At 34.2% G+C, this 25,877-nt stretch overlaps 1 protein-coding gene across 1 annotated transcript; it reads left to right on the forward strand.

Annotated features, from left to right (window-relative positions):
• Positions 1–815: 815 nt before the first annotated feature.
• LOC149962045 (ATP-binding cassette sub-family C member 1-like) lies at positions 816–20,129 on the forward strand. The gene is made up of 12 exons (XM_090164380.1): positions 816–900; positions 7,769–7,945; positions 10,019–10,132; positions 10,690–10,827; positions 13,919–14,059; positions 14,825–14,886; positions 15,374–15,514; positions 16,391–16,504; positions 17,479–17,628; positions 18,902–19,076; positions 19,970–19,979; positions 20,029–20,129. The coding sequence occupies exons 1-12, from the start codon at positions 853–855 to the stop codon at positions 20,127–20,129; spliced, it is 1,371 nt and encodes a 456-aa protein (XP_090020506.1). The 5' UTR covers positions 816–852.
• The last annotated feature ends 5,748 nt before the right edge of the window (positions 20,130–25,877 follow it).

Here is a 25,877-nt window from a genome sequence, read left to right on the forward strand (position 1 = left end):
TAGAAAATTCTGCTTCCGGCGATTTTATCACAATAATAATTTTAAACACTTCGGAACGTTCTAGTTATTCACGCTACGACTAATAACTGAAGAAATATAATTATATTTTGAAATATTATTATCCACTCAACATTGCCAGCAATGATTACCTTTACAAAATGAGTGGCTTATACTAAAAGCGTCATAGACTGAAAGATTACTACTACATACATCTGCCATTGGTCATAGTTTGGTTAATGTCACAAGTGTTACCGATCATGAAGCTCCATATGGCTTGGAAAAAGATAAACAACAGTCTATCCGTACTCTTCTACGCGTACAGCGTTCAGTGAAGCTCTAGAGTTGAAAAACACCTCTTCTACGTTTTACCGTAAGTAAGAACAACTTCGTTTTAATGTTTTGTTCGTTCCTTGTGATAAATATCGTAAACACAAATTAAAGCGTCTGTCTGCCTGTAATTTATTTGTTCCTACATGCAAAAAGGTGACCTTCGGGAATAAATGGTCCTGGGTGTTATTTTATAAGAAATCAAATACACTATCAGAATCCAATCTGTCAACCAAAACGTGAATATTCGCCATTTAAACGTTCTTTTTCATTTATAAAATATAAGAGATATTACCGCATCTTCAGGGTTATTTAATTGCAAAGATAAGGAGAAACATGTACATTGGGGTTGTAAATGTGAAAACGTAAAAATCTCACTCTATCATCTTAGAATTATCAACAAAGATATTTCGAAAAGAGGTCATTTCAAGCTCTCTTTATAATATATTTCTTTATATTGCAGTAACTGCCTCGTTAAAATATAGTTCACAAATGTCTGGAAGGATTTGAACATAATTTCTTGCAATGGAAGAAGATAATGGTTTCTATGGTCTGTGCGAAACGATGTTCTGGGTAAGTTCCGAAAGCTTTCGTAAGACCACTTTATTCGTATATCACTCATTATAATAATATAATGTAGGTATGTTATGTTCAGGGTTGGCAAATAATCGGATTTTTTCGGGAAAAAATCAAAAAATCCGATTTATACGATAATTATCGGATTTTTTGATAATTATCCGATCATTTGATAATAATCCAATTATTTGGATAATTATCGGATTATTTGGATAAATATCGCATTTTTTTGATAATTATGAATATTTGGAATTTAAGTTGTAAAATTTAACGATGATTCCGATGAATTAACAACATTGCCTTTTCAAGTTTCAAAAAATTTCAAATTTTAAAGTTTAAAATTTGATAAAATTAATTTTGGATAGTTGTTAACATTACATAAATGCGAGCATAAAAGTCATAAATACTTAATACTGCTGTATATTGCTTTCAAAATTATTAAATTTAACTTTAAAAACTGTTTTCAGATATTTTAAAATAATTCGATAATTATCATGAGTATTTCATCGGATAAAAATCGATAATTATCGTGATAATTATCATTGATAATTATCCATCGATAATTATCGACCAACCCTGGTTATGTTGTCCCTTAAACTGATTTAATCTTAAAGAGTTAAGGTGGTACCCCTTACGTTTTATTTTAAATTAGAAATGTCGCAGATCCTAGCGTCCTTAATTAGTTCCAATATGGATGAGATTATTTACCGATTTAAAATACCAAGATCTGAATAAGTTTAAGAAAACAGACAACAACTACCTTTGAAATATAGAAAATTCTAAGACGTAAATGATATCAAATATTTTTAAAATACTAAGGTAGATTATGGAATAGGTTAATAATAATAATAATAATAATAATCAGCTAAGCTAATAATAAAAAAATAATCAGCTAGGCTAATACCCAAGGCACCACCTTAGGCCGAAGTCATCAAGCGACTTTTAAAGCCATTAATTCAGGTGGCCGGTTTACAATGCGTAGGAGGGTAGTGGCAATCCCGTCAAGCCACGCGAGCCAACAGATCCCTACACTAACTATTAACGTTAACCTTGACAAGTTTTTATGGAACGGGAAATCGAAGAACTCGGGGGAAAGCCCTTAAACGCTTCATTATAGGATTGCCCAATTGGGAGATCTCAAAAATGGCCATCTCGACCTTCAAAAAAATATCTACCTATCTCCACCTTAAAATTCGTGGATATCGAAAATTTTCGCACGCTTGGTCTATTAAAATGATATTTTACACTAGGCTAGTCTGAGTCAACGCAATAATTAAAGATGTAGCTGATGACACGAAGTCGGTATTAATTTATTAAGTCATTTATATACTGTTAATAACATATTATTACTTCATTTGCGATCACATAAGCTTAAGATATGAACCAAGGCCTAACTCTCTATTCAACGGTAACCAAGGCCAAAGGTCCGTCGAGAAAAATACACTATATATAAATATATGGATATTATATTTATTCGCTTTCTTTAATAACGTAGTACGAACAATTTGTTATATATATAACAAATTGTTCGTACTACTTTATTAAAACAAGCGAATTAATTACCAATAATCCTGCAATTGGGACTATTTTTTGTTAATACTACAGAGCTATTCTTGTAATCTGTGATTTACGGTTTTATGCTCTAAATGTCCCAGAAATGCTTTAACGCTGAACTTTTTTTAAACAACAGCAAATTTTCTCCAAGTGCTTTTCAGTTACATTCTAATGTTACATACAGAGATTGGTACACGAAAACAATATTTTAAAAAATGAAAATATTTCCGAAGGATGTTTCAAATATTTCTAACAAAATATTATTTGTGTTAGTTAATCTTTGTAACGATAACTTATGCAAAATCCTAGTTGCGCATAAAAACGCCCTGCGGGAATCAAATGTTTTATCGATAATTAATTTAATTTTACTGTTCATTATGCAGTATATTTTTGGTGTACTTCGTAACAGTTTCATCAATATGTGTAGATCCAATATATAGCTATGTTGCCCTTTATGTGAGTGTTCTATTGCAATTCGTGAATTGATTTTATGCTCTAACAGTGGTCGAAATCCAACGTTTCGATAAATATACAAAAATCAAAATTTCAGCCAGCGATTCCAAGAGTAAACTTTGGCTATCCTCGGAAACTGCAGGTATTAATAGAAATAAAATACAACAATGTTGCCCTAAATTGGCGTTCCATTGAAAAATTTGACTTTGTGACATTAACCCGAACATCGAATTTCAACCGATGCCCGAACATCAAAGTTTTTCGATGCATAAGGAAACTCAACACAATAATTATAGGCAAAAAAGGTGTTTATTATTTCTTCTGATATCGGCAGTTTTCGGAGATAGCCAGATTTCCTAAGCCATACTGTTGAGCCCCTAAATGGCGAAACCGATCTATAGTTGGAATCTCTGGCTGAAATTTTATCTTTTATGTCATTACAACACAAATAAAATCAGGAAATATTACAGGTAATATTACAAATAAATGCACTAAAATAGAGATTTCTAAAACCAGTAAAATGATATTTGGTTTAAACACTGAAACGCACAATAAAGTTAGAAGATCGTCAACATAATTGAGGATAACGACATAATTTAACAGTGAATATCTCAAACTCTACGAGCAGTTTTACCTGTAAATCTTACTGAAATCAACATACATCATGTTCTGCCAGAAAATTTCTGTATTTTCGTGAGTTTTTGTCTTTGAGTAAAAAAAGCCGTAAAATGTGCAGATGTTTCTGTAAACATTACTGGTTTTGAATGCAGGACGAAACTGTTAAATTTAAAATTGTTTCTGTAAAAAACACATCAAATATGATAACTGTTGAATTTACAGAAATGGGTCTGCAATTTGGGAAATTAATAAATATGTAAATTGTACAGAAAGAATCTTGAGTACTTACAAACAGATTTTCAGGTAAAATATGAAGGGGTTTTCTTGAATCAGGGGTCTCCAGAAAATATCTGTAATTATTGCGGAACATTTTTCTATCAGTGTACGTAAACCGTACCAAATTATTCCATTATTGGCTATGTTATTATTTCAGTAATTGAATTAAAATTTCGCAGTAAGCGCAATTTTCACCTCAATAAGAAGTGGTACATGTTTAGGTATTAATTAACTCGCTTAAAACTGTTCATCAGATTATTTCTTTAATTTATCCAATTAAGAAGAATATCACATATGATTTTGTTGCAGGGGGGGGGGGGGCTTAAAGGCCCCTTAAGTAGCTCCGAAATTTTTTTCTGATGAAGTTACAGTCTTTGATATTTGCTTTAACAAGAGTTGGATTTGCGTAGAAAAATTTTGTCAGAAGTTTCTTTTAGCCTAACTAAAAATTAAATTCCTTTATCATTACAAATTTAAAAGACAAATCAGTAAACCAGGACCAATATTTGGTGTTCGTTGTCCCTAGGCACATTTTCCAGGAGGTTTTGTTATTATGTGTTGATATTTTATTTTATTTTAAGACTTGGTTGAATGATTATGAAATTAATTTACCTTTATCATATTTCTATTAATTGAGCTGCATAGCATACTGTCATAAGTTACAAAATCACACGTACGTTTCCTATGAAGGTATTATTTTTTTATACAAACACACGTGATATGACGGAAATAACGTCGCTGTGAACAAATTAGGAAATGAAAGTCATCAACTTTATGGGTCTTTTCGGAAATTTGATATAACATTTAATTCAAAATGCAGATACAACATCGAATTCACCTGGTTCAATTCCAAATTTAAATAAAAGTATCACAAAAGAAACAGATTAGATGGCACGAGGGATCAACGTTTTTAGAATGACCAATACTAGTTGTCGAAGAGGAAATTTTAACAATTAAATGACCTATTAGCAATTCGATAATATTCTTCTACACTCTCAAAACAAAGTGTGCAAACATAGCACCAAATTGCACACAAAACAATATTCTAATTTTGAAACGAAGATCCATATTTAACTATCTGGGCGGTGTTTTGTTAAAATCTGTACACTAGCGCCTAATTTAAAGTGGCTCTTCAAGTCTATTTAAGTCTCTCCTGGGGAATATTATCTTAATTGTTCTTATAGTAAGTTTAAAAACAATAATTTTTGGTTATTTTCTTTAAATTATCATTATTTAAACTATAAATGTAATGAACAGTTTCTTTAAATGTTGTTTATTGAATCGCGGTAATAAATACATATTTAGAGCACTCGTTTTGGAAATTGTCTCATCAAATATAGTTTAATCAGCAATATGTCGCTATTTTAAACTGGTGTATTTCTCATGAATACAACACATCTCTACAAATATGTTATATTTCTTCAGTTAACCGCGAGTCCAGTGTTGTTCATAAAAAAGTGAAATTAACATTATTTTATATGACACTATGTGGTACAAAATAAATGTTATAGGGATCTATTTGAATTGTAAAGTAACTTTAATGTGGCTGCAGTGATACCGTGAAGGAAAAAACATACAATCGATGCCCAATTTATCCAGTAATTTCACCCTTGATGAAGTCAGAATTAATCAAGACGGTGGACAGCCTATGTAAAGGTTCAGAGTGGTAGAAGCAATTGAAATTTGAATTCAGTCAAAACTACGCACAAGGGGAAGGAGGCGGCACGGAACCCCTTTGTCAACGCCACTCAGGGCCGTCTTAAGGCATGGGCTAAGTGGGCTACAGCCCAGGGCCTCCAAAAAGTTTGGGGGCCCCGGAAAGGCCATCCATACCGCCTCTACTCTAGGGATAAGGGATTAGTTAATTAAATATTATTTATACTCATTTAATATTAGGTATCTTTTAGTTACGTCTAAAGTAATTTGACTCATCGCCACATCGCGCATCGTACGGTACCAACAATTTCTAAAACCTAACAGCGAGTCACTGTCAGTAAAAATCTTATTTTCAGTAGGACTATGTTATACTTTTGAAATTAAAAGCTTTGGTTTGATTTTTGTGTAGTTGAATTTAGACAACGGACATACAAAGGCTGACCGTTGGGGATTGCAAAGGTCTTAAGAAATAATTTAGCCCATGGCCCCAAAAGGTCTTAAGACGGCCTTGACGCCACTGCCTGAAAGAACAAAAGGAAAAACGAGCCATTGGCTCAATGAAGGGTAATGGATATCCAAAGCAAAGAGTGCAATCAAATGAGAGTTAATAGTTCACAGGTCATTGAATAAGATCCCTATTGAATATGAATGTCCTAAAAATTCTAGCATTCTACTTTTAGTCAGTTTTAATAATGTTACGGTTATTGATGAATTTGAGAAATCCTTAAGAAGAACAGGCAAGAATTAACTCAGGTTACAGAAACTACTAACTTTTACAACATCGTCTGATTTAATAATTCCCTGAAAAAAATTATCCGCCAACATGAAAGAGTTCCTGCCTTTTTTATCGCCGAAAGCGGGAAACATTTTCACCAGAAAAGGTCGAAGGACCTCGTTTTTCAGCCGGTAATTACGCTGCAATTAGGGTACTGCCAACACATTTTCTGTTAACCTAATTACCTTCTTCGAATAACATATACTTTGGGAAAAATATCCAAGAGCATTGCATTCAAATTAAAGCTTAATAATATATATTTTATCTCATTCTTCAACCAAAGGGTCATAAGTATATAAAGTTTTAAATATAAATCCATGTATCCGCTGTAAAATTTGTACTTCTGCAATGAACCGAAAACATAGTCCAAGGTATTTTGAAAAACACCTCAGTCCCACGTCATCTCAACAGTAATTAAATTATATTTTTTCAATTTTGCGTTGAAGAGTCTTCTTATTCAAATTATTATTTAAGAACTACTAGCTGATGTACCCGGTATTTCCCGGGACAATATGAATATTTCTATTATAAGGGGTAATATCTCTTTTTATGAAAAGCTTAACAAATTTAACGATTACTATTTATCTCTTAGGATGTTTTGTATTCTTTAATTACAATTTTACTGTTCTTGTACAAAAGAACCAAGGAACACCAAGGCAAAAGCGCCAGACGCGAAACTCTGACACATTCAAAAATAAAGTAGAACGCTGCCATAACTGTCTCCACGCATGGCACCGTACCCAATATAACCAACTGGTTAATGACCATATTAACCAATTATACGTTGATTACATAATAACTTGCCTTTTAATATACAGCCTAGTGTCTATAGAAGAAGCCATTAAAATATGCAATAATTTAAGCTTTTTTCGTGTGTTAGCCTAATGAATTAAGAAACTCGGTCTTTTGGTCAATATGAAGTATCTTGTGTATAGCTGATACACTTAGTTTTTAAATTAATGCAATTAATTTAAGTTGTTTGTCCGACCATCACTGTCGAAAACCAGTCAGGGTATTATGAGGTATAATACCAAATATGTGGTCGACCTAAGTTAAAAACTATAGATTCCTATATATATATATATATATATATATATATCTATCTATATACTTATCTTTATATATTAGATTAAATAAGTAATAATAAAAAATATTTTATGGGCTGGAGGAGAGACTATCGTTTAAATGAAATTACCGATGTAGGTTTTAGCATAAGTAACGTAAAGAAATACGTATGATACACCCTTTGCTGCCGACACAATTAATGTAATGCTTATGACCATTTAAAGCAGTTCTCCTTAAGCTGTTCCTTACAACCAATGCCCGTTGAAAATTTAAACGTGCTTAAAGCTTGAAAGAACATTTATTTGGTAAATGCTGATCAATTATTGAATATGTAGTTATTATCGAATTTGAAGTCTGAACTTTTTTGTTTGACTTTATCACCATCAAAATTTGTTATGTTAGTTATGGTATTATACGGGTTCAGTTAGTTCGAACTGGACGGAAAAAAAACACGAATTCATTTTTCAGGATTCAAATTTGACTTGGTATACTTCCAATCCGGATTTCACGCCATGTTTCCAACGCACCGTTCTGGTTTGGATTCCTTGCGCTTTTATGTGGATTTTCCTTATTCCGGAAATTCAAACGTTCAGGCGATCGAAAAGAACTCATATTCCATGGACATTTCTGAATATTACTAAAATGGTAAGTGGTGCGTTTTTCTTAAGTGTTTTGTATCTGTTTTACAGATAATTCCTGGTGTTAAAGGTACTGATTTATGTTTAGAGTTTCACATCTTAATATTTAATTTAATTTGAGAGTGGTGCAGAGGACTCGTTAAAACCGCTTGGAAATTTGAACCAAATCTGCATCCGCGTTTGCGTTATAATCCAGAGAAAATGCGATAATTGTGTAGGGTACCTCGTTAAAATACTTTCGTTTTAAATTTTAGCGCGTAGCTTAAAGAGGATTGGTAGTGATTCCAACCGATCAGCTTTTCTTTGATAAAGACTGAAATATTTTGTACAATGCTTCAAGCTTTCAATCTATTAAGGTTATTTCAATAGAGAAGATGTTTTTTCCTAAAGGTTTCTTACATTTTCAGCAATCTACCTTGTATTGTACTTGTAATGACGCCTTCAGTCATAAAAGCCAAATAAAAATGCAAAGCGCCAATTGTTTGAAGGTGAATTCCAGTGGCGTCGTTAGGTCCTTTTTGGGTGGGGCCATAGTTCGCACTTACCAAGTGCACCCTCATCAAACAAATTGACCAAGGTCCCCTCAAAATATTAAAAGTAGCCCTTCAAAAATATAGAATACAACATATTGAAATTTTATTACTTTCTTTCATAAAATGGTTTAGGATAATAAGTTAATATAGACTATCAAGCTTATACCAATATCTTTTCACAACACCTTCGCTAAGCAGTGTCAATTATGATAAGCCTTTCGTAATAATATATAAAACAATGATGATAGGACCGTTCAATTTAAGTCCCAAATTGCTTGTCGCTCACTAGGACAAAAATATAAATCATAATATTAATTATGCATCCCCTTATAGTTAAACTACAAAATGCATAACACAAACTTCCATCGGTGGTCCTAGAGTACGCTTCCATCATAAAAATGTTGGCCCAAAACAGCCCCCCAAACGTAGCACTGATTTCTGAAAAAAAGGTATTTGATTGCCAGCCTTATCATTTAGACGGCAGAGGGCTTCCAAAGTCTAAGTAGCCGTTTAAGAGAAACACGTTAATGATCTCTTAAGCGATGAAGAATAATTTCAAATGAGGTCTTTATGACCACCAATTGTAGAAAAGTGAAAATAAATGCGGAATTAGGCCGTTGAGAATATAACTGGTAAACTTTAGTGTTTATCGGTGGCATATGCAAACTATCTGAGAAACTTAATTTGATTTTCAGCTCATTCGACATGTCTTAACATTAATTTAGTTCAAAACCGGTTCAGTACTATATACCGATTAACAATATTGGTCATGATTTAGTCCATTTGATCGAATTCTAAGTGATTGAAAAGGGTCATTTTGTTCCACGTGCATTTGTTCGTTAACCGAAAAGCAAATTCTACATGATCGAAATTTTTATATAGAAAGTCCAGATGATCGAAAAATCACGGTTTTAATTGTTCCCCGGTGTATTTCTATTTTAATTAACTAAAAACCAGATTTAAGTCGTACAATAAACCCAACCCAACCCAACCAAAAGTCTAGCCTCGCCTAGTCCAAACTAACATAATCAGATTGCCGACACACCGATATTGATTGTGTAGATAAAATGAAACCACAGTGACGATCAAATGCAGTTCGAACAAAAGGACCCCTTGTCAATCTTTTGTTAGTCAATCGAATGGACCATGCCATTGGTCCGTTACTTTATTATATGGCTAGCCCAGAATTAACTACTTCCAAGCAACACGAATTTTTAACGTTTGGCTGTTGATGTACTTCACTGCGGATGACATGCAGCTCCGAACGAAGTGGTCGTCCTATTAGTGCCAACATTGGCCTGGAAAACTAGTAAACGTGAAAAAGACCAACTAGTTTTGTTTGAAAATAAAACTTTATTTGAGATTACACTTGGTACCTTAGACGAAATGCATTTAGGCGAAAAATAGCACTTAGCACTCATTAGGTGTGTAACAAGTTTATTCGTGACAAATTAACAATACATTTATAATGAACAAATAATCGTAGAACGTTTTCCTCAAAACCTTCTTGGCCTTCTCGTAATTTTATGTTTTTTAATTAAATATAGATTGCAAATGTGGCACTTTTAGTCGCCAATGTACTGAAAATAGCCTACGACGTTAACCGGAAACAACCTTTCCTGATATATAGTCTTCCTTCATTAATCAAACTTTTGACAGAAGTAAGTTATTATTTTTTATCCGAATAAGCAGAATTTTAAGTAAAATTCAAAGCAATTATGATTAAATTAAAAAGTAAATAATGGTTCATGGGATCAGGATAAAAACGCGTCTAAATAATTATTCGAAATTTCCCATTTTTAAGTTCTGGGCATTTTGCAAAAATAATTAATGGTTATTTGAAATTGGAATACAAAGTAATATTTTCCAAAAAGTGTTGTAGTTCATCCAATTACAATGCATGCATTTGTTTTATTTGATCCAAACAAAATTTTGATCCAACTCATATTCTACAATATTTGAAACTATTGGAAATAATTATTGAATAGTCAGTTTTCATTATTAAAGAAAGATAATTTTCCTTTGACCTTTCAAATTTTAAGTAAAAGAGTCTAACTGTGGTTGACTTGTTTCCATGTTTGTCTTTTACCTTCAAGTTCTTAAAACGGTGTGTGCGGTCAGAAAAATTCTTAGATTTGTTTAAAAATTTTCTTTTAGTTGAAATATATCTTTAAATTACCATAAATTGTATGACACTTATTATTTCTTTTCGTTTTAGGGTTTAGCACTTGCTCTCATGTTATCGGGGCGTGCGCGTGGCATTCGACGTTCAGGACTTCTATTGGTATATTGGTGTCTCTCAACATTGACCGGAATAATTTCAATCAGATCAATCATTTCTTTAACGTTAAATAAGGTATGGCTATTTTATTATTAGTGAAAAAACGCAACGTTTTAATTATTATCATAGCAACATAAGTCGTTTTTGCAGAAAAACCAGCCAAATATTTAAAAAAATCAAATATTTATCTGGTTTACTTGTACACAGTTATATTTCGTGAATATTAAAAAAAAATCAATATTTTGTTAACCAGATATTAAAACCATTCATTTATTTCTGCATCAGAGATATTTCGAGGTTAACAAAATTTTAAGCGAAAGAGGAACTTAAATAATTCATATTAGATTTAACCTTTTGATAAATACAACAAATAACAACAAGTGAATTTCGAATAAAAAAAGAACACAAGGAAATTGAAACCAGCGACAAAATCTAAATTCCAATACGTAGTTACTTATCATATAAGAGTTATCAAATGTTTTAAAGATGAGACACTGACAAAGCACAAGCTCGCTTAGACAAGTTAGGAAATGGCATTGATAGCCAATTTATTTAAAAAGATACTAAAATATTTAATTCGCGCAGAAGTTTATTTTAAGAGAAGCCTCTAACTCCCTATACCGTCAACGTAAAACTTTTGAAACGTCTTGTTTTCGACACGGAGCAAAGAAGAAATTAACGCGGCCTAGGACTAGTAAATCTGGTGAGCGCTATATTTAGACTTTGTCGCGAATAAGTAGTTTGCTCTCCAAACCACGGTTGGCAAACTTGAAAAGTAGGTATATATCATCCTTGGTTTAAAACTTTAAACGCGAAACGCCGGCAAGGCTTAAGGTTTTGCTAAGCGTATTGAGCAAATTATAGGGAGATAACGCCTTCAGAATCACGATTTTTGTTCATTAGTATATATATTTATGATAGCAAATAATAGTTTTAACATATATTACATTTACAATGTAGATATTACCAAGTTCAATCAAAATGAGGTGAGTCTCACAAAATTTAAAAATCCCCAGCAAAATCATTAGGGAATTCTTCGAGCTAAAATCGTCTGCATTTTTCAAATGTTTTCTCCGCTACTGCTTGCGTATGAATAGAGGGGCTATCCAATCATTCAATTGTTAGAGATTTGGTACATCTGATTTCAGATTTCAAGTGATTTCAATATTTAATTGATTAAGGTTATTAATGCTACTAAATATACGTGATTTCAAGTGATTTAACTGTTGATTTGTACACCTGAAGTCCATCGGTATTAATATATCGAGAGGACTATATTTTCTGGCCACATATCGCCTTCACAAACCTGTATCCCTCCGAATACCTCTAGTTCGAAAACGAGACGTTTCACGATTTTGGGCGAGTTAGAGGCTTCTCTTATTTAAGGCGTTATTATTTTCAATGGCTCTGAAAATTGAATCAAGTTAACTGCACAGTACATTGTTAAACGGACATTTGAAAAAATTCGGAAGTTATATTAATAAATATTCAAGTAGATCTTTAAAAGAGACCGGTTTACACCGGTAAAATATGGCCAAATTAAACAATATACCCAAATCAATAGGAAAAACCCCAGTTTTCAAAAATCATAGCTCTCAAGTGGTCCCACTGAAAGTTCCTCTTAATATTAGTTCTCAAATTCAAAGCAAATGCATTAAAAGGTTCAATGTCGCGGTTAATATATAAAGACTTACATCGTTTGCTTCTTATATTGCGGACGTATTTTTTCCACTGTTGGACACCCTATTGCTAAAAGTGGTGTGGTGAAGTGGTTAGCAGTTTATTTTCAGAGCAAAACAGATTAATGTTTAATTTGCGATGTGTGATGTGCGATGTACGAAGTTTGATGTTCGATGTGCGATGTGCGATGTTAGATGTTAGATGTTTGATATTTTATATATTATTTTTACATTTGAATTTTCTTCAATGGCGAAAAATAAAAAGTAAAGCTTGGCAAGAAACTGAGCAAATGGCAGCCGAAACCGGACAAAAGGCGCAATTTTATATCGTATTTTCGAGTAATTTGGACAATACCGATAACATTATGGAGGCCATATACAACTCTCTTGTTCTGCCTGAAAAGTTTATTTCAGTGGTCTACCCTTTATCAACGAATAGATATTCACCCTGAATCATAAGAAAATTTACCAGCAGTATATTTAGTCCTTTAAAATAGTTTAATTAATATTTGTAATTACCTTTTCCTTAGCTTTCATATGTAAAAACATCCCACAACAGGGAAACTATTTCTTTAGTATTGTCAGCTGACCAAAGTTTTTGTTATTTTCCAACGGAGCGGTTTCCATCTCCATGCTTGTTTTTCTCTTATAATTAAATTGGTGGTAGATTTTAATTTCATTGAGATATTTTTAAAAAATTGTTATAGTCTTCCTATTATGTTTCACCATTAAAAGCAGTTCGGGGCCCAATACACATTTCATTAAGTATATTTGGGAAATTTTTATAATTGGATATCACGTCAAAAGGGAGATGTGTCCCCCTTTCTTTAAATGGAAGCTATAAAAATAAATAATTATTTATATTTTAGGAAATTAAGTAATTCTTCGTTCTTCTTGTCGTTTTATTATTAGTTAACAATAATTATATAGGAATTCTTTTCTGAGTAACAAAATCTATGGGGCGCTCTGTAATTTGGGCCTTGGCCATTCCCATTTTTAGCACATTAAACGTGGTTTCCGGTAAATGTTAGATTGGTAGTGCCAAAAAATTTTTTAGCCAATTCATAGTATTGGTTCACTCGCGATAAATTATTTTCCTCGGATCATCTATTTCGATATTGTTCACACCTTGATTCATCACATTAGCTCGAAGAAACTCCCCCGCCATTTTCTCGTTATTTAACGATACTTTTTCGTCTCTAACCCGTTGTGGTTCCTTAAATATTAGCTTTGCGGATTAGTATAACTATAAGTATTTTAACCTCTTTCAGAAATACTGAAACAGCCGTTTTGTACTTTTTATATTTTTTGGGTTCACTTCATTTAACTTCAAATAATGCTAAACCTGATGCTATTTCCCAAAAATAGGGGTTTTAAATATTTTCAAAGAAGTAACTAACTTTATTAATGTTTAGAGCAAGAACAAACATTACTGTATTTAAATTAAATTACACTCTAAACTAATATTGAATTCGGTTTACTTTTAGGGGCATATAGAAAATGTAATTACATTTTCATTACTTATTGCCGAATTTTCTTCAGTAGCGTTGCTATTTTTTCTGTCTTCATTGTTAGATGCAAAATCTAAATACGAAAAACCGGCAAACACCGACTTTCTTCCTGATGAGGTACGTTATAATAATCGTTTTAATAGATTTATGTTGTGTTGGTTTCCAGTTACCAATTTCTGCTATTGTTGTACTTCAAATAAGTATAAAAATTGTGTTGTTTATTTTATTGAAAATCTCTACGAGCTGTCTTTTGGACTTTGTGCACAATGTAATTTGATGCCCTATTAGTCATTTATCTTAATTGCGTTAGCGTTAACAGTAACTTCACATCACCTATTCGATTTATATAAATCTTTAGTAGAATAATAATTATAATAATAAATTATATTTTTTGAAATAAGTTTAAAGAATACACGCTAGTTGCCTCTCATTTAAGCTGTGTACAGATGCGTACATTTACATTTTCGCTGTGATCTTACAGTTTTTAGCTTCCGTTTCATTTCTAAACCAAGTAACATCGTGCCTTTGCAAATGGTTCGAACCCCTAGTACCAAAATATATACAATCTAAAACTGAAAGCTATAGTTTTCTCTATTGTCATTTGTTTGCCTATCGTCTTCACGCAAGATTAGTGTTGATTTTATTTTTGACCACAACTTCTCGCTCTCACTCAAAAGCGCATAGGTACCTTTTTTCATTCCTGAGCAAGTATATTTATTTTTTAGTTGAATAGAATGCTTGAAATAAGCCGGCCGATGTAGATTGAGCCTCCAAAGTCCAAAATCGCATATTTTATTCGGTTATAATTAGTGGTGTTTTAATTTAATTTTAAATGATTTATGTTAAGCATGGTCATTAAAATGGTTAATTTATTGGAAACAGACTGAATCTCCCGAAGAGCACGCTTCATTCATTTCACAGTTGTCTTTTTCATGGATGAGCAAGTACGTGTACCGTTTTGGGGTTAGCAGAGACCAAGTGGGCTTTCTTGTACCAACAGCCGGCTTCAAATTTCTGTTAGAAGCTTGAGACGGCCACTGGTAGTTATATATTAGATATAGATCTATGTATTCCGAAAAGCAAAAAAACCTGATACTTCAATGTTTAAATCTGATGGGCCAGGTTAAATTTTAAAATCATCGCTTATGTTGGACTTCAAATTGTGATATAAAATGTCATATCTTTAGGTAGAATCTTAATTCTTAATACGAATTGATTAACAAATTGCCTTTCTTAACTCTGTAATGATTAAATTTAAGTAGCAAGAACAAAATGTTTCCATTAAACCCTACCATTAAATAATTAATATATTCCGCGAAATTCATGTAAAACGTTTTTATCGCGCATCAATCGAAGTTTTCAATTTTGAAATAAACGGAGATATTGCCCTTTGGTAAACCTTTGATCAGTTATTTATCATTTTCCATTTAGGTTAATAAATATCGGATATAGAAGAGAAATAAAAAGCTCCGACATACCCAGATTGCAACCAAATCTAAACGTTAAGAACACATGTTTTCAACTGGAGAAATATATGTCCAAGCATTCGCTTTTTTCCAAAGAAACAAAAAAGTAAGAGCAACTAATGTCATTTTCCAATTTATTATGCGGAAACATGTTCTTTTTTGAGCTATACAGGGTGTCTTTATTTGATCGGCCCAGGCATTTTTCTCAAAAACTATAATTGCTAGAAATGTGAAATTATCAGGATATACTCTCTCGAGGAGGACCCTTTTCTTTTGCAATTTTCAGAAAAATCGTGAAATTTTCACAGTTTTTAAATTTTTACTTTTTGAACGATAGGTGGTAGATGAAAATTTTCAAGTTGTAGAGCGTACTCGAAAACATTTAATGAAATTGTTTTGTTCGAAAACGGACAATATTTCATTGAAATAATAAGTCATGAAAAAAAAAAGAAGTTGGTACTACCCAAAAAGGTTTACGTCTCATGAAAAAGAAAGTTAGAGAAAGTCATCTAATTTGAAATGATCGTATGTTTGTAAAGTTAAAAAAGGGACTGTTTATTTAGCCAAATCATTTTAAATAATTTTTTAGAGAAAATACAATTTACATAGTAGAATTCCAGAATTCTCGCGTCTTATTTGGTGCAAGAATGTCCACGAAACCGTCAAATTTATGCCAAATGAATTTCCCACGTGTTTTTTATTTTGCACTACTCTGTCGCTTAAAATGTGGCTCCATTTTAGTATTTAAAAAGACACAGCTTCGTTTTAAAATCATTCTCTGAACGTACTCCAGTAAAATAAAAAGATGCCTCGTTATACCTGTGAACAGCGGTCCAGGATGGTCGAATTATACTACGGAGATGGTCAACGAAATGCACGTGGAGTGAGTCGATTTTTTCAAATGTTGTATCCTGACAGTCATCCAAATCACCACACTCGGTGCTGTCCGTGACTTTGAAAACGAAGCCAACGTTAATCGCAGATTCCGCGGACCTAGCCATGACAACATCAACATGGAAGACACAGTCATCGCCTACTTTGTCGCCTACCCTCGAGCAAACATAAGAATGGCCTGCTCTGATTTGGACTTGTCAAAGTACTACGTTTGGAGTGTCTTTGACCGTCATAAATAACACCCATTTCGTGCCACGCTCCAACAAGCACTTTACGATGGTGATCAGCGACTTCGGCTGGATTTCTGTAACTGGTTTTGTACTTTGGCCGACGGAAACGAAGATTTCCTCCGTTTGATTCTTGTGTCCGAAGAGTGCTCCTTTGGGAGAGACGGCCCGTTTAACAGCCAAAATAACCACATGATGAAAATCCGCAATAAACAATAGATCGTTGATTCCTGGGACCCTTACAAACATTTTCACGCGCTTTCCTAAAAATGGCGGCCAAAAACAGCTAATTAATCAATTTGATTAAAACACATGTTTACGTAAACACGATACCCTAATTAAACTTAATTACTTGATTGACATCTCATTATATATTCATCCTTTTTCACACGTGGCACGCAAAGCGTTTCCCCACTAACTTTCCCCTTCCCGACACGCGCGGAGGAGATGTGGTAGGATGTGTGCCTCTAGTTACTAACAGCGTAGAAGGTTAGGGGCTAGGCCCGCGACAGCTAAGCAGGGGCGTAGGAACCAGGGGGGGCAAGGGGGGCAATGCCCCTCCCTAGAATTTTGCTGGGAGGGGCAACTAATGTTATTGCCCCCTCCAACTTTTTGGTCAGTTGAAATCTTCACAAGTCTCAAATTCTCATTTTAAAAGCATAAAAAGCTTATAGAACCTCAATTTCAGTCTTTTCCCGCCAATTTACATAGTAGTAAAAGGTACACTTGCATTCGGAAAAGCTACACTCGATTAAAAATTCAAAAACATTCTCCAGACCCCTTTTGGTTTCTCTTTGCCCCCTCCAACTTCTAGAACGTTCCTACGCCCCTGCAGCTAAGCACTAGTACCCCAACACCAACAATTGCTTCAAAATCTCAGCGTGCTTAAAAGAGTAGAAGCTTACATGGAATAGCAACGCTTGACTGATAATGTTTTTTTATATAACAGCGCAGATGAAAGAGAAGATTTAAAAAAAAACACATCAATTTTCAATCTAGAAAGCGCTCTATTGAAGGCGTTTGGCCCATCACTGATATACATTGCTTTGGTACAAATGTGCGCTGATATTCTTTCTTTGATCTTACCATTAATTATCAAGTAGGTTGTGGATTTATTAAATTGCATGAGATTTTATTATATCAATTAACTTCATCTACCTCTACAATGAAGACTTCCAAAGTTTACCGGAAAAATGTCAAAAATTTTAAAAGTTATGTTTTTCTGAAATATGAGTTTTTTTGCCTTATTTTGGTGTATGTTATTCACATTTATTTTAATATCGCGTTCGCTTAAGGTTGGGAAATATAAAATGGGTATCCTAAAGAAAAACCGTACGCTGAAACAGAATTTGAAATCTATTTCATTTTATCTGCTATACATATTGATATACGAGCCAAAACATGAGGTGACACTTAAAATTTTACTCACTATTATTTCTAAATTAAACAAATTATAAATATTTCTCAATTTTGACCAATTATTTTACACGAGCTAACTTTATAATGGGCAGACGAACGTGAGATAACTGTCGGCAAAATAGTAGCTCTAACTATTTCTGTCCTTTATCTGCTTGTATTTACATATTTTAGTGCTATATTCAACTGTAATTTCATTTTATTAACTAATAGTTAGCAAACATAAGAGTGTTGCATTCGGTAGTCCTTATTGACGTAAGTAATTAGTAAAAATTTGGTAATTAAGTTCTTTTAAACACTGTTTACTAGTTATTTTATGGGCCCAAAGCGAATTTGGTTTTGGATATTTTAAGATTATCTTATTTTTCTAACTCTAAGCCAAATTGTAGAAATTGAATAACGTGATATCTAAAAGGCTCAGAAGAGAACCGAAGAGGCTGAATACGGAGCAAAGCAGCAACGATTTAAGAAACTCTAGCTTTAACACTTTAAAGTTAAAGTTAATCAGAATTAAGTAAAATAAAATTAATGAAGTAATCACTTGTGCAGAACAATTACTGTTCACTTTTGTGAGAGTTGTAGTGATTATATATGCTGTTATTATACCGCAAAGCTACATAACCCTAACGTCATTTTACATTACTGTGATAATTTCTAGCTATTAGGTTGACTTTTATTGTATATCTATAGTAAACCACCGATATTGATATTTAAAAACAATTTCAAAAAACTTAATGGAATGAAATAATATTAAAACTACAATTGAATATGAATATCGATATTATGCAAATGTTGTTCTTTGTCGTAACTATGTGCAAGATAAATATTATGGACACTTACTACCGTTTTACAAGTTTGCTTGTTGTGGTATTGATAAAAAGGTGGCGTCGACGTTTTGACGGGAAATATTTTAATAGCAAATGTTAAGAAAATGATAGGATTGTTTTATTTTCTAGGTGGCTCATTGAATTCGCCGCATCTGATTCGCCAATGTGGCATGGGATACTATTCGTCATTCTTCTTACTATTATATCTTTCATAAGAAATATAATCTCTGACTATAGAATGAAACTTGCTCTTGCATTATCATCCGCATTAAAATCTTCAACTGTCAGTTCTTTATATAAAAAGGTAAGCAAAACCTATAACTTGCAGCCAAGAGCACCGATCCGCGAGAGCATATGTGCGAGTCAGTAAAGAAAGAGGCACTTCCCAGATACGCGCATAAATGGAGAATCTCAACTGTCTGGCTTTCTCAGACCTGGTTTGGGAAATTGACTTAAACATCGAACCAAAGTTATCTTTTCATATCTTAATGGGGTGGTTTTATATTATACCAAAAATTGCGCACAATGTGGGAAAGGTTTCCAACAGCGTGGAAATTTTATTCGCTACCAACTAACTAGCGTTGTGTTAGATTTGTTTTCTTAAGACTCGATTTCATGGGCGATTCTTAGGGGAAACGATTGGCCAAACACAAACTAGACGCGTCAAGTAGATTTTGATAACGCTTCCACATTTTTCTGCTTTATCTTATGCTTTGCTTTTTTTCACGGAATATGATTTGGCCTGGCACATTAGCGGTATTTCAATTATTGTCACAAAATCGAGCCGTTAACTGTTGAGAATATCTAGCAGACCTTATTTACCACGACGAAATTGGATATCTACTGCGCAAGTGACATAATGTGAAGCATTAAATCAAATAACTGTTAATTCCATGAGACTAAGAAAACCTAGCAAAATTTAAAAAATAAAGTGGGTTCTTAGTGAACATCCAATAGCAAACCAAGCCAAGAAAGTTCCGTTTTTTTTAATATTGAATACCATTCCATCTACCACTTTCGTGTACGTCCTGGGATAGCTGAAATCACCTTCCCTAATTTCTAACTTTTCTTAGCTTCCGCAATTTCTTATTGAAAAAATCAAGAAAGTAACAAAATGAAACTGTTATCAATATCACCCAGTTTGAATCTTCTTCAGCTAACCAATGAAACTCCACATTTGTTTATTATTGATTTCAGTGTGATGAAAGTAATTAAGTTATTTTAAATTTAATAAACCACATCATTCAACATAACAGGTAATGCTTCGGACAAGACCAAGTTGCATAAAACCCTACAGAAACCATTTCACAGTGTTTCCAAATGCCCAAAAACGGCTAAATGGAAAAAACCGCTATAATTTAAATAATGTTTGCATATTTGGAATATTAAATGAAAGGTGATTAATCAAAACCCAAATTTTTCACCTGCGCCCCTAGCGGCGAAGTTTGCTTCCCTTTGGGAGTACAAAGCTTTAATAACCTTAATGGGGTTATTAAGCAGCAAAACAATCAAGTCCGTGGGTGTATTATTGTTTGTCTACATTCAATCTTTGTGTCCAGAAACCGCAGTTTTAGGCAGGTTTACACGCATTTTATGCCGAAAGGCGCTAGTGGAAACCCAATATTTTTTAAAAGCCCTCTAGTAAACATCCAAATATGTTCAGTCCATAAATATGGTAAGTTTCCCTTCGTGGCTTTTGGGTGGAAGTCGAGTTTCAAAAGTGCATGTTTATTTCAAAGAATTAGGTATTACCTCATTAAGATTTTTTAAATTTAATAGCCCCATCAAAGAATTACTATGGGGTCGACGCTGAAGCGCCATCCATTTTCAGGGCTAGTTGCTTCGGCAGGTGAGTTGTTACACACTCCTTAGAGGATTACGACTTCCATGGCCACCGTCCAAATTCGGAATTATCCTTAAGTAAACGTTCTTGTGAAAATCCAAGAACTTATGTTAAAATTTGCGGGTAACTTAAATCGAATACATAATATACCTCTAACAGAAAAAGAAGACAATCCAAGATGACGTTAGTTTCACAATAAATGTTAATGTTTTCGGCAACGATGTATCCGCAGCGTTGCCAGATTTTTCTGGCCGAAATATTGTACACAGGTTAAGACATTATAGTACAACATTTTAATGGTACCAATGAAATAGTCTAAATTACTTTAATTTAAAATGTTTGTTGCAAAACATGCAGAAAACTGTTTTCGTGTGACGTATCTTTATGGGGAGTTGATGTAGTCAGTATCGGCCATAGAAATCGGAAAATTTGCCGCGCGTGCCGATTAGCAATTCTGATTTCTATAGTATCGACTATCGAGTGATCTGGGAAAACTTGAACGTGGGCTTAATAATTGCAAAAACTACGTAACTTTAATTATACTTTTAATTGGTATAAAGTTACGTGGTTTTGTCTAGTTAATAAGAAATTCTTATTATTTTAGTAGTTGAAACAACGTAAATATAAAAATAGTACCATTATAGTACAATAGGTTGGAAATATGGTACATTTCGGTACTATATAATACGCTCTCAAAATAATACTAACATTTATAATATGATGCAAAATTGTGGTATAATTTGTACCATAATTCTAGTACGTATGGCAACGCTGTGTATCCGTTACTTAGATCTCCCATAATGATTGCAATAAACACAAGTTGAGGCGCAGGAATTTGCCATTCAATCGTAAGGCTCTAGATAAAAGGTAGTTTTTTGATCAGGGGAAAAAGTGTAGCTATATGACGTCATTTTAATTCTGTCTTGACGAAATAACGAGTTGGAGTAAGAAGGGTGTAGTTAAAGGTTATTTACAAAAGGCTTGCCTCATGTGAAGAGGTCTAAACGAGTCATGTTTTCGTTTAAGCAGACGACAAAGCTACATTACTCCCTTAACACCTTCTTTCGAGGAGGAGTAAAAAGTGTAACCTTAAAGCTCTGGAACAAGCGAACAAAATTCGGGACAGGGTAAATCTTACCCCGAGAACAGGCGAATAAAACGTTTTAGGGTAAAAAGTTTACACTTTTTGTCCCCGGACAAGCGGAAAAAAACCACCTAACAAAAAAATATTAAAAATATTTCACGAGCTTTAATTTTTTTAACTCAAAGCGATATGGTGGAGCTCGTGGGGAGCTTTGCAGAAATTTCAAATTTCTACGGTAAAGGAGAATACGCGATAAAACTGAATCGGCCTATACATGCAACTAAACTAAAAAATATATAATTGGTTTTAAACGGCGATTAAAAGAGTATTGTCTTGTTTATCAAATAAAAACATTCCTGAATATTAATACATCTCGACCAACTATTGAATTTCCTTAATGATTGATGTGAATCATTTCTCATACCTTTTACAGTTTTATTATAATATTTATAACTCTTAACGTGTTTTTACTTTCATTTGATATTATAAATATCAGGCAACGTTTTACTAGTGCATTAAAAATAAATATTTTTTTATCGTCGTTTAAAACAATTGTAATTTTTTTTTGGGTTGAGTGAAATCCATAGGGAAATTTACTTTCTTCGCTTACACTAAACATCGCCAGTGCGGCTACACTTGAAAGAGAACTTCGTCCAAAAATATTTACATTTATCATTATTTTTTTCTCAAAACCTTATTATAATATGATCCGCACCCGTAATGTGAAAACTTGATAACATAAAATGTGGTAAATAAATTAATGCAATACCATACAAATAATAAAAAATAAACACAGCTCTTTTTATTAGCAATTAGATTCTCACTTTTAAACCAGGTTGACGAATAGGCTTAAGCCACGTTGACGTTATAGTGCAAAGGTAATTGGTAAATTATTATCCAACAGAGTTGCCAATCTGTAACAGTAATTCATTATTTGTGTTTTTTAATTTTAAAAAGAAGTGCCGTATTTATAGCAATGACAGTTTTCTGCGAATTGAAATAAAATACCAGGAAAAATCTGTGGACTTGCAACTCTGATCCCACAATTTGCGACCGAATCGGTTCTAGGTGGCGTTGCGGTGTCAGAGTTTTCTTGCCACTTGAGTGTGTAGTGTCCGGTGCTGTAATGTGTTGTATTCAAGAGCGCATAAACACTGACACTAGGCAAAGCAATGTTTAATTGGACATGACCTAACAAGGCGTGGCTTCCTGGTCTAGTAAGTATGCGTTCAAATACAACTGGTCACACAGTTTGATTGCCCTCCAACGGCTAACCTTGGCGTCACGGGAATCAGACCAATATTGCGTTTCTATTCGAGTTTTTGGCCTTTGTATAATTGTGTAACTAGATTACTGTCCGTCCCATGTAATTTTCACTACTCAACTATGGAACCATTAAATGAAAACCCTTCGACCTCCGGGTCACCCTCTACTGCGCTTGACGCAGATTCTACGCCAGCTCCATCGGGGCGCAATTTTGAAAAATTAAGGATCCTTCGTGATTCCTTCGAATTACTTCTCGAGCAAAGAGATGGCCGCATCACTATCGACTTCCGTCGTGAGATGCGTGCCACATTTAATGCAATGACTGACGTAATAGCTGATCAGGAGTGCGCCATTGCACGACTGTCGGCTAAAATTGGTGAAAAAGAGTCTTTTGTGGACAAATTGCTGACACAGCAACCTCGCTATGCCGACGTTGCACAACGAAAAGGGGCCCATCCCACGGGCCCCGTTAGTACTACTCTTCCTAAGGCTGAGAAGCCTCGTGCTCCTCAGCCACGTTTGCTTCCCAACGATCACGTTATCCTAGTTAAATCTACGGATACAAAAACTACCACTGCAGACTTGAAAAAGTCTTTATGCACCGAAATAGTGCCATAGAAGCACAAAATCGCAGTCCAGTCTATCCGACCGGGACGTACTGGTTTGGTGGTCCGCTGCCCCACGGCGGAGGACGCCACCAAACTGAAGGCTGCTATTGTTACTTCAAAGAAACTTACGAAATCAGTCAGGACTAGCCACCCTGTTTTAGCAAAACCCAAGATTATCATACTAGTAAATAGTAAGTAATATACTATAGAGACAGATACTTCATGGTTTAAAATAAACTTTTATTAAAAAGGATATTAGGGAAGCTTTTCGAGCCCACTCGCTCCTTTTCAACCCAGATAGAAAAGGAGCGAGTGGGCTCGAAAAGCTTCCCTAATATTCTTTTTAATAAAAGTTTATTTTAAACCATGAAGTATCTGTCTCTATAGTATATTACTTACTATTTACTAGTTTAAACTAACCATGGTTAAATTTTGCATCCAAGATTATCATCTTTGGGGTCGATGGTACAATTGCAAAGGTGGACGTCAGTTCCGTCATTTTAGATCAAAATAATTTGCCATTCGAAGATTCGGACTTGGAGGCGAAGTTTTGCCTTCAAGGCCGGAATGATTAAAAAAACTGGGTTTTTGAGTGTTCCCCGGAACTCTTCAAGACCCTAATTGCACTACAAAAAGTTCATGTCGATTGGACTATGTGGCCTTTGAAGGAGTACTTTTTCGTACCGCGGTGTTTTAAGTGTTGCCTGTTAGGGCACACCCAAAAATCTTGTACTGCCCCAGACCAACTTTGTACTTCGTGCGGTGACGCCCACGGGTATAAAGACTGCAAGTCCGCAACCAAGTGTTGTCGGGCTTGTCACCAAAGTAATTTGAACCGCGGTACTTCTTTCCGGACGGGATACAAGTCCATCGATCCAAACTGCCCCCTCTATAAGAGGGAAATGGAACTACGCAAGCAACGTACCGGTTACGTGGGGCTCTCTGAGTAACACTCCCCACGGCCGGTACCCTCTCTTCTGATTTTTGCACTAACTCTACCATTTTACTCATCTACTTTCTAATAAATTCGGTGAAAAATGATTTAAACGTTTGAGAAAAGGAAAAGCTTCATCAGCATTTTGCCGCCCCTAGAAAAAGGCCGCAATAGGCACGCACCTACTCCGCCTAATGGTTTATACGCCCCTGGTTGTATTGTAATAATAAAGCAAGTAACTTGCAAGAGAGCATTTGAATTCGCGACCGAAAACAACAGATTCGCCCTCATTCGGCGGTAATTAATTCAAGGCCATTGACATACCAGAACAGCGATATGGGTGAACCAACTCCACTGACCCCCTCCCGTTTCCTTATCGGTGACAGATTAACAGTGCTTCCGCCCACGTCTAATTCTAAGAATATTGTCACTGAAGTTAAAAATAGAAAACAATCCGTTGTCAGATATAGACATTTCCAAACGGTCCAGAATTCATTTTGGAACCGCTGGCGTAGAGAGTACCTGGTAGAGTTACAAACTGAGCACTCTTACAATTGATCCAACAAAAACGAATGTAAATTTCAAAGAGGGCACAGTAGTTATTTTACATGATTCCCCGTTACCTAGACAACTGTGGAAATTAGTACGAATAAAAGTTTTTAAAGGTAGAGATGACAAAATAAGATCTTGTACTGTACGACTGCCAAATAACAAAATTGTGAGACGTTCTATTAATTTACTCTACCCTCTTGAAATTAAGTAAAATCGGTTACGAACTCTGAATTTAGTTCAGAAGTTCATGGTGGGGTGTGCGTAGAAATTGTTTTTGGCTTCGTATAAATTGGTATAAGTTTTATTTTTTGTAACCTGGGTTTATAATTTCTCTACCCCTATACTTCTAATATTGTCTCCTCATGTAACACGTAAGCGCGAAAAATAGAAAGATCCCAAGTCCATTTTCTATTTCTAGCGGACGTTTCTGTTCGTCATTGGGCCATGACTAAGCTAGAAATTGGGGGGTGTCCCAAAGTCTGTACTGCAAAAGGGCAGGGGAAAAGATAAGAAAGTTTTGTTTTTAGTTAGCGTTTTTGAAGTTGAAGCGTAGAAGAGAAGAAGAGCGAGCGAGCGTACAATGTAGAATAACTATTTAGCGTGTAAAATTTTAAACTATATATCCCCTGTTTTGCTTAATTATTCAGTATTTATAGTTGTAACAGTTTTATTTTAACCAATATTAAATCGCATAATTATACTGTTTATTTTTATTTACATTTTCGTCTGATTAGTCTAATGTCTCAAGCGCATACAGCGGGAACAAAAGTTCATCGTAGTCGCGGCACCTAAAAACTGTTCGCAAAATCCAACAGTGA

Source organism: Leiobunum rupestre, chromosome 1, assembly GCF_980474605.1.
Source record: "Leiobunum rupestre chromosome 1, qqLeiRupe1.1.hap1, whole genome shotgun sequence".
Lineage (NCBI taxonomy): Eukaryota > Metazoa > Arthropoda > Arachnida > Opiliones > Sclerosomatidae > Leiobunum > Leiobunum rupestre.

What these genes read in the sequence shown, in the direction of transcription:
- LOC149962045 (XM_090164380.1), top strand. Translation starts at nt 853, where the DNA reads ATGGAAGAAGATAATGGTTTCTATGGTCTGTGCGAAACGATGTTCTGG. An exon ending in TTTCTTTAACGTTAAATAAG is followed by an intron (nt 10,828 to 13,918) that starts GTATGGCTATTT and finishes GTTTACTTTTAG; the next exon opens with GGGCATATAGAAAATGTAAT. An exon ending in TCTGATTTGGACTTGTCAAA is followed by an intron (nt 16,505 to 17,478) that starts GTACTACGTTTG and finishes TTTATATAACAG; the next exon opens with CGCAGATGAAAGAGAAGATT.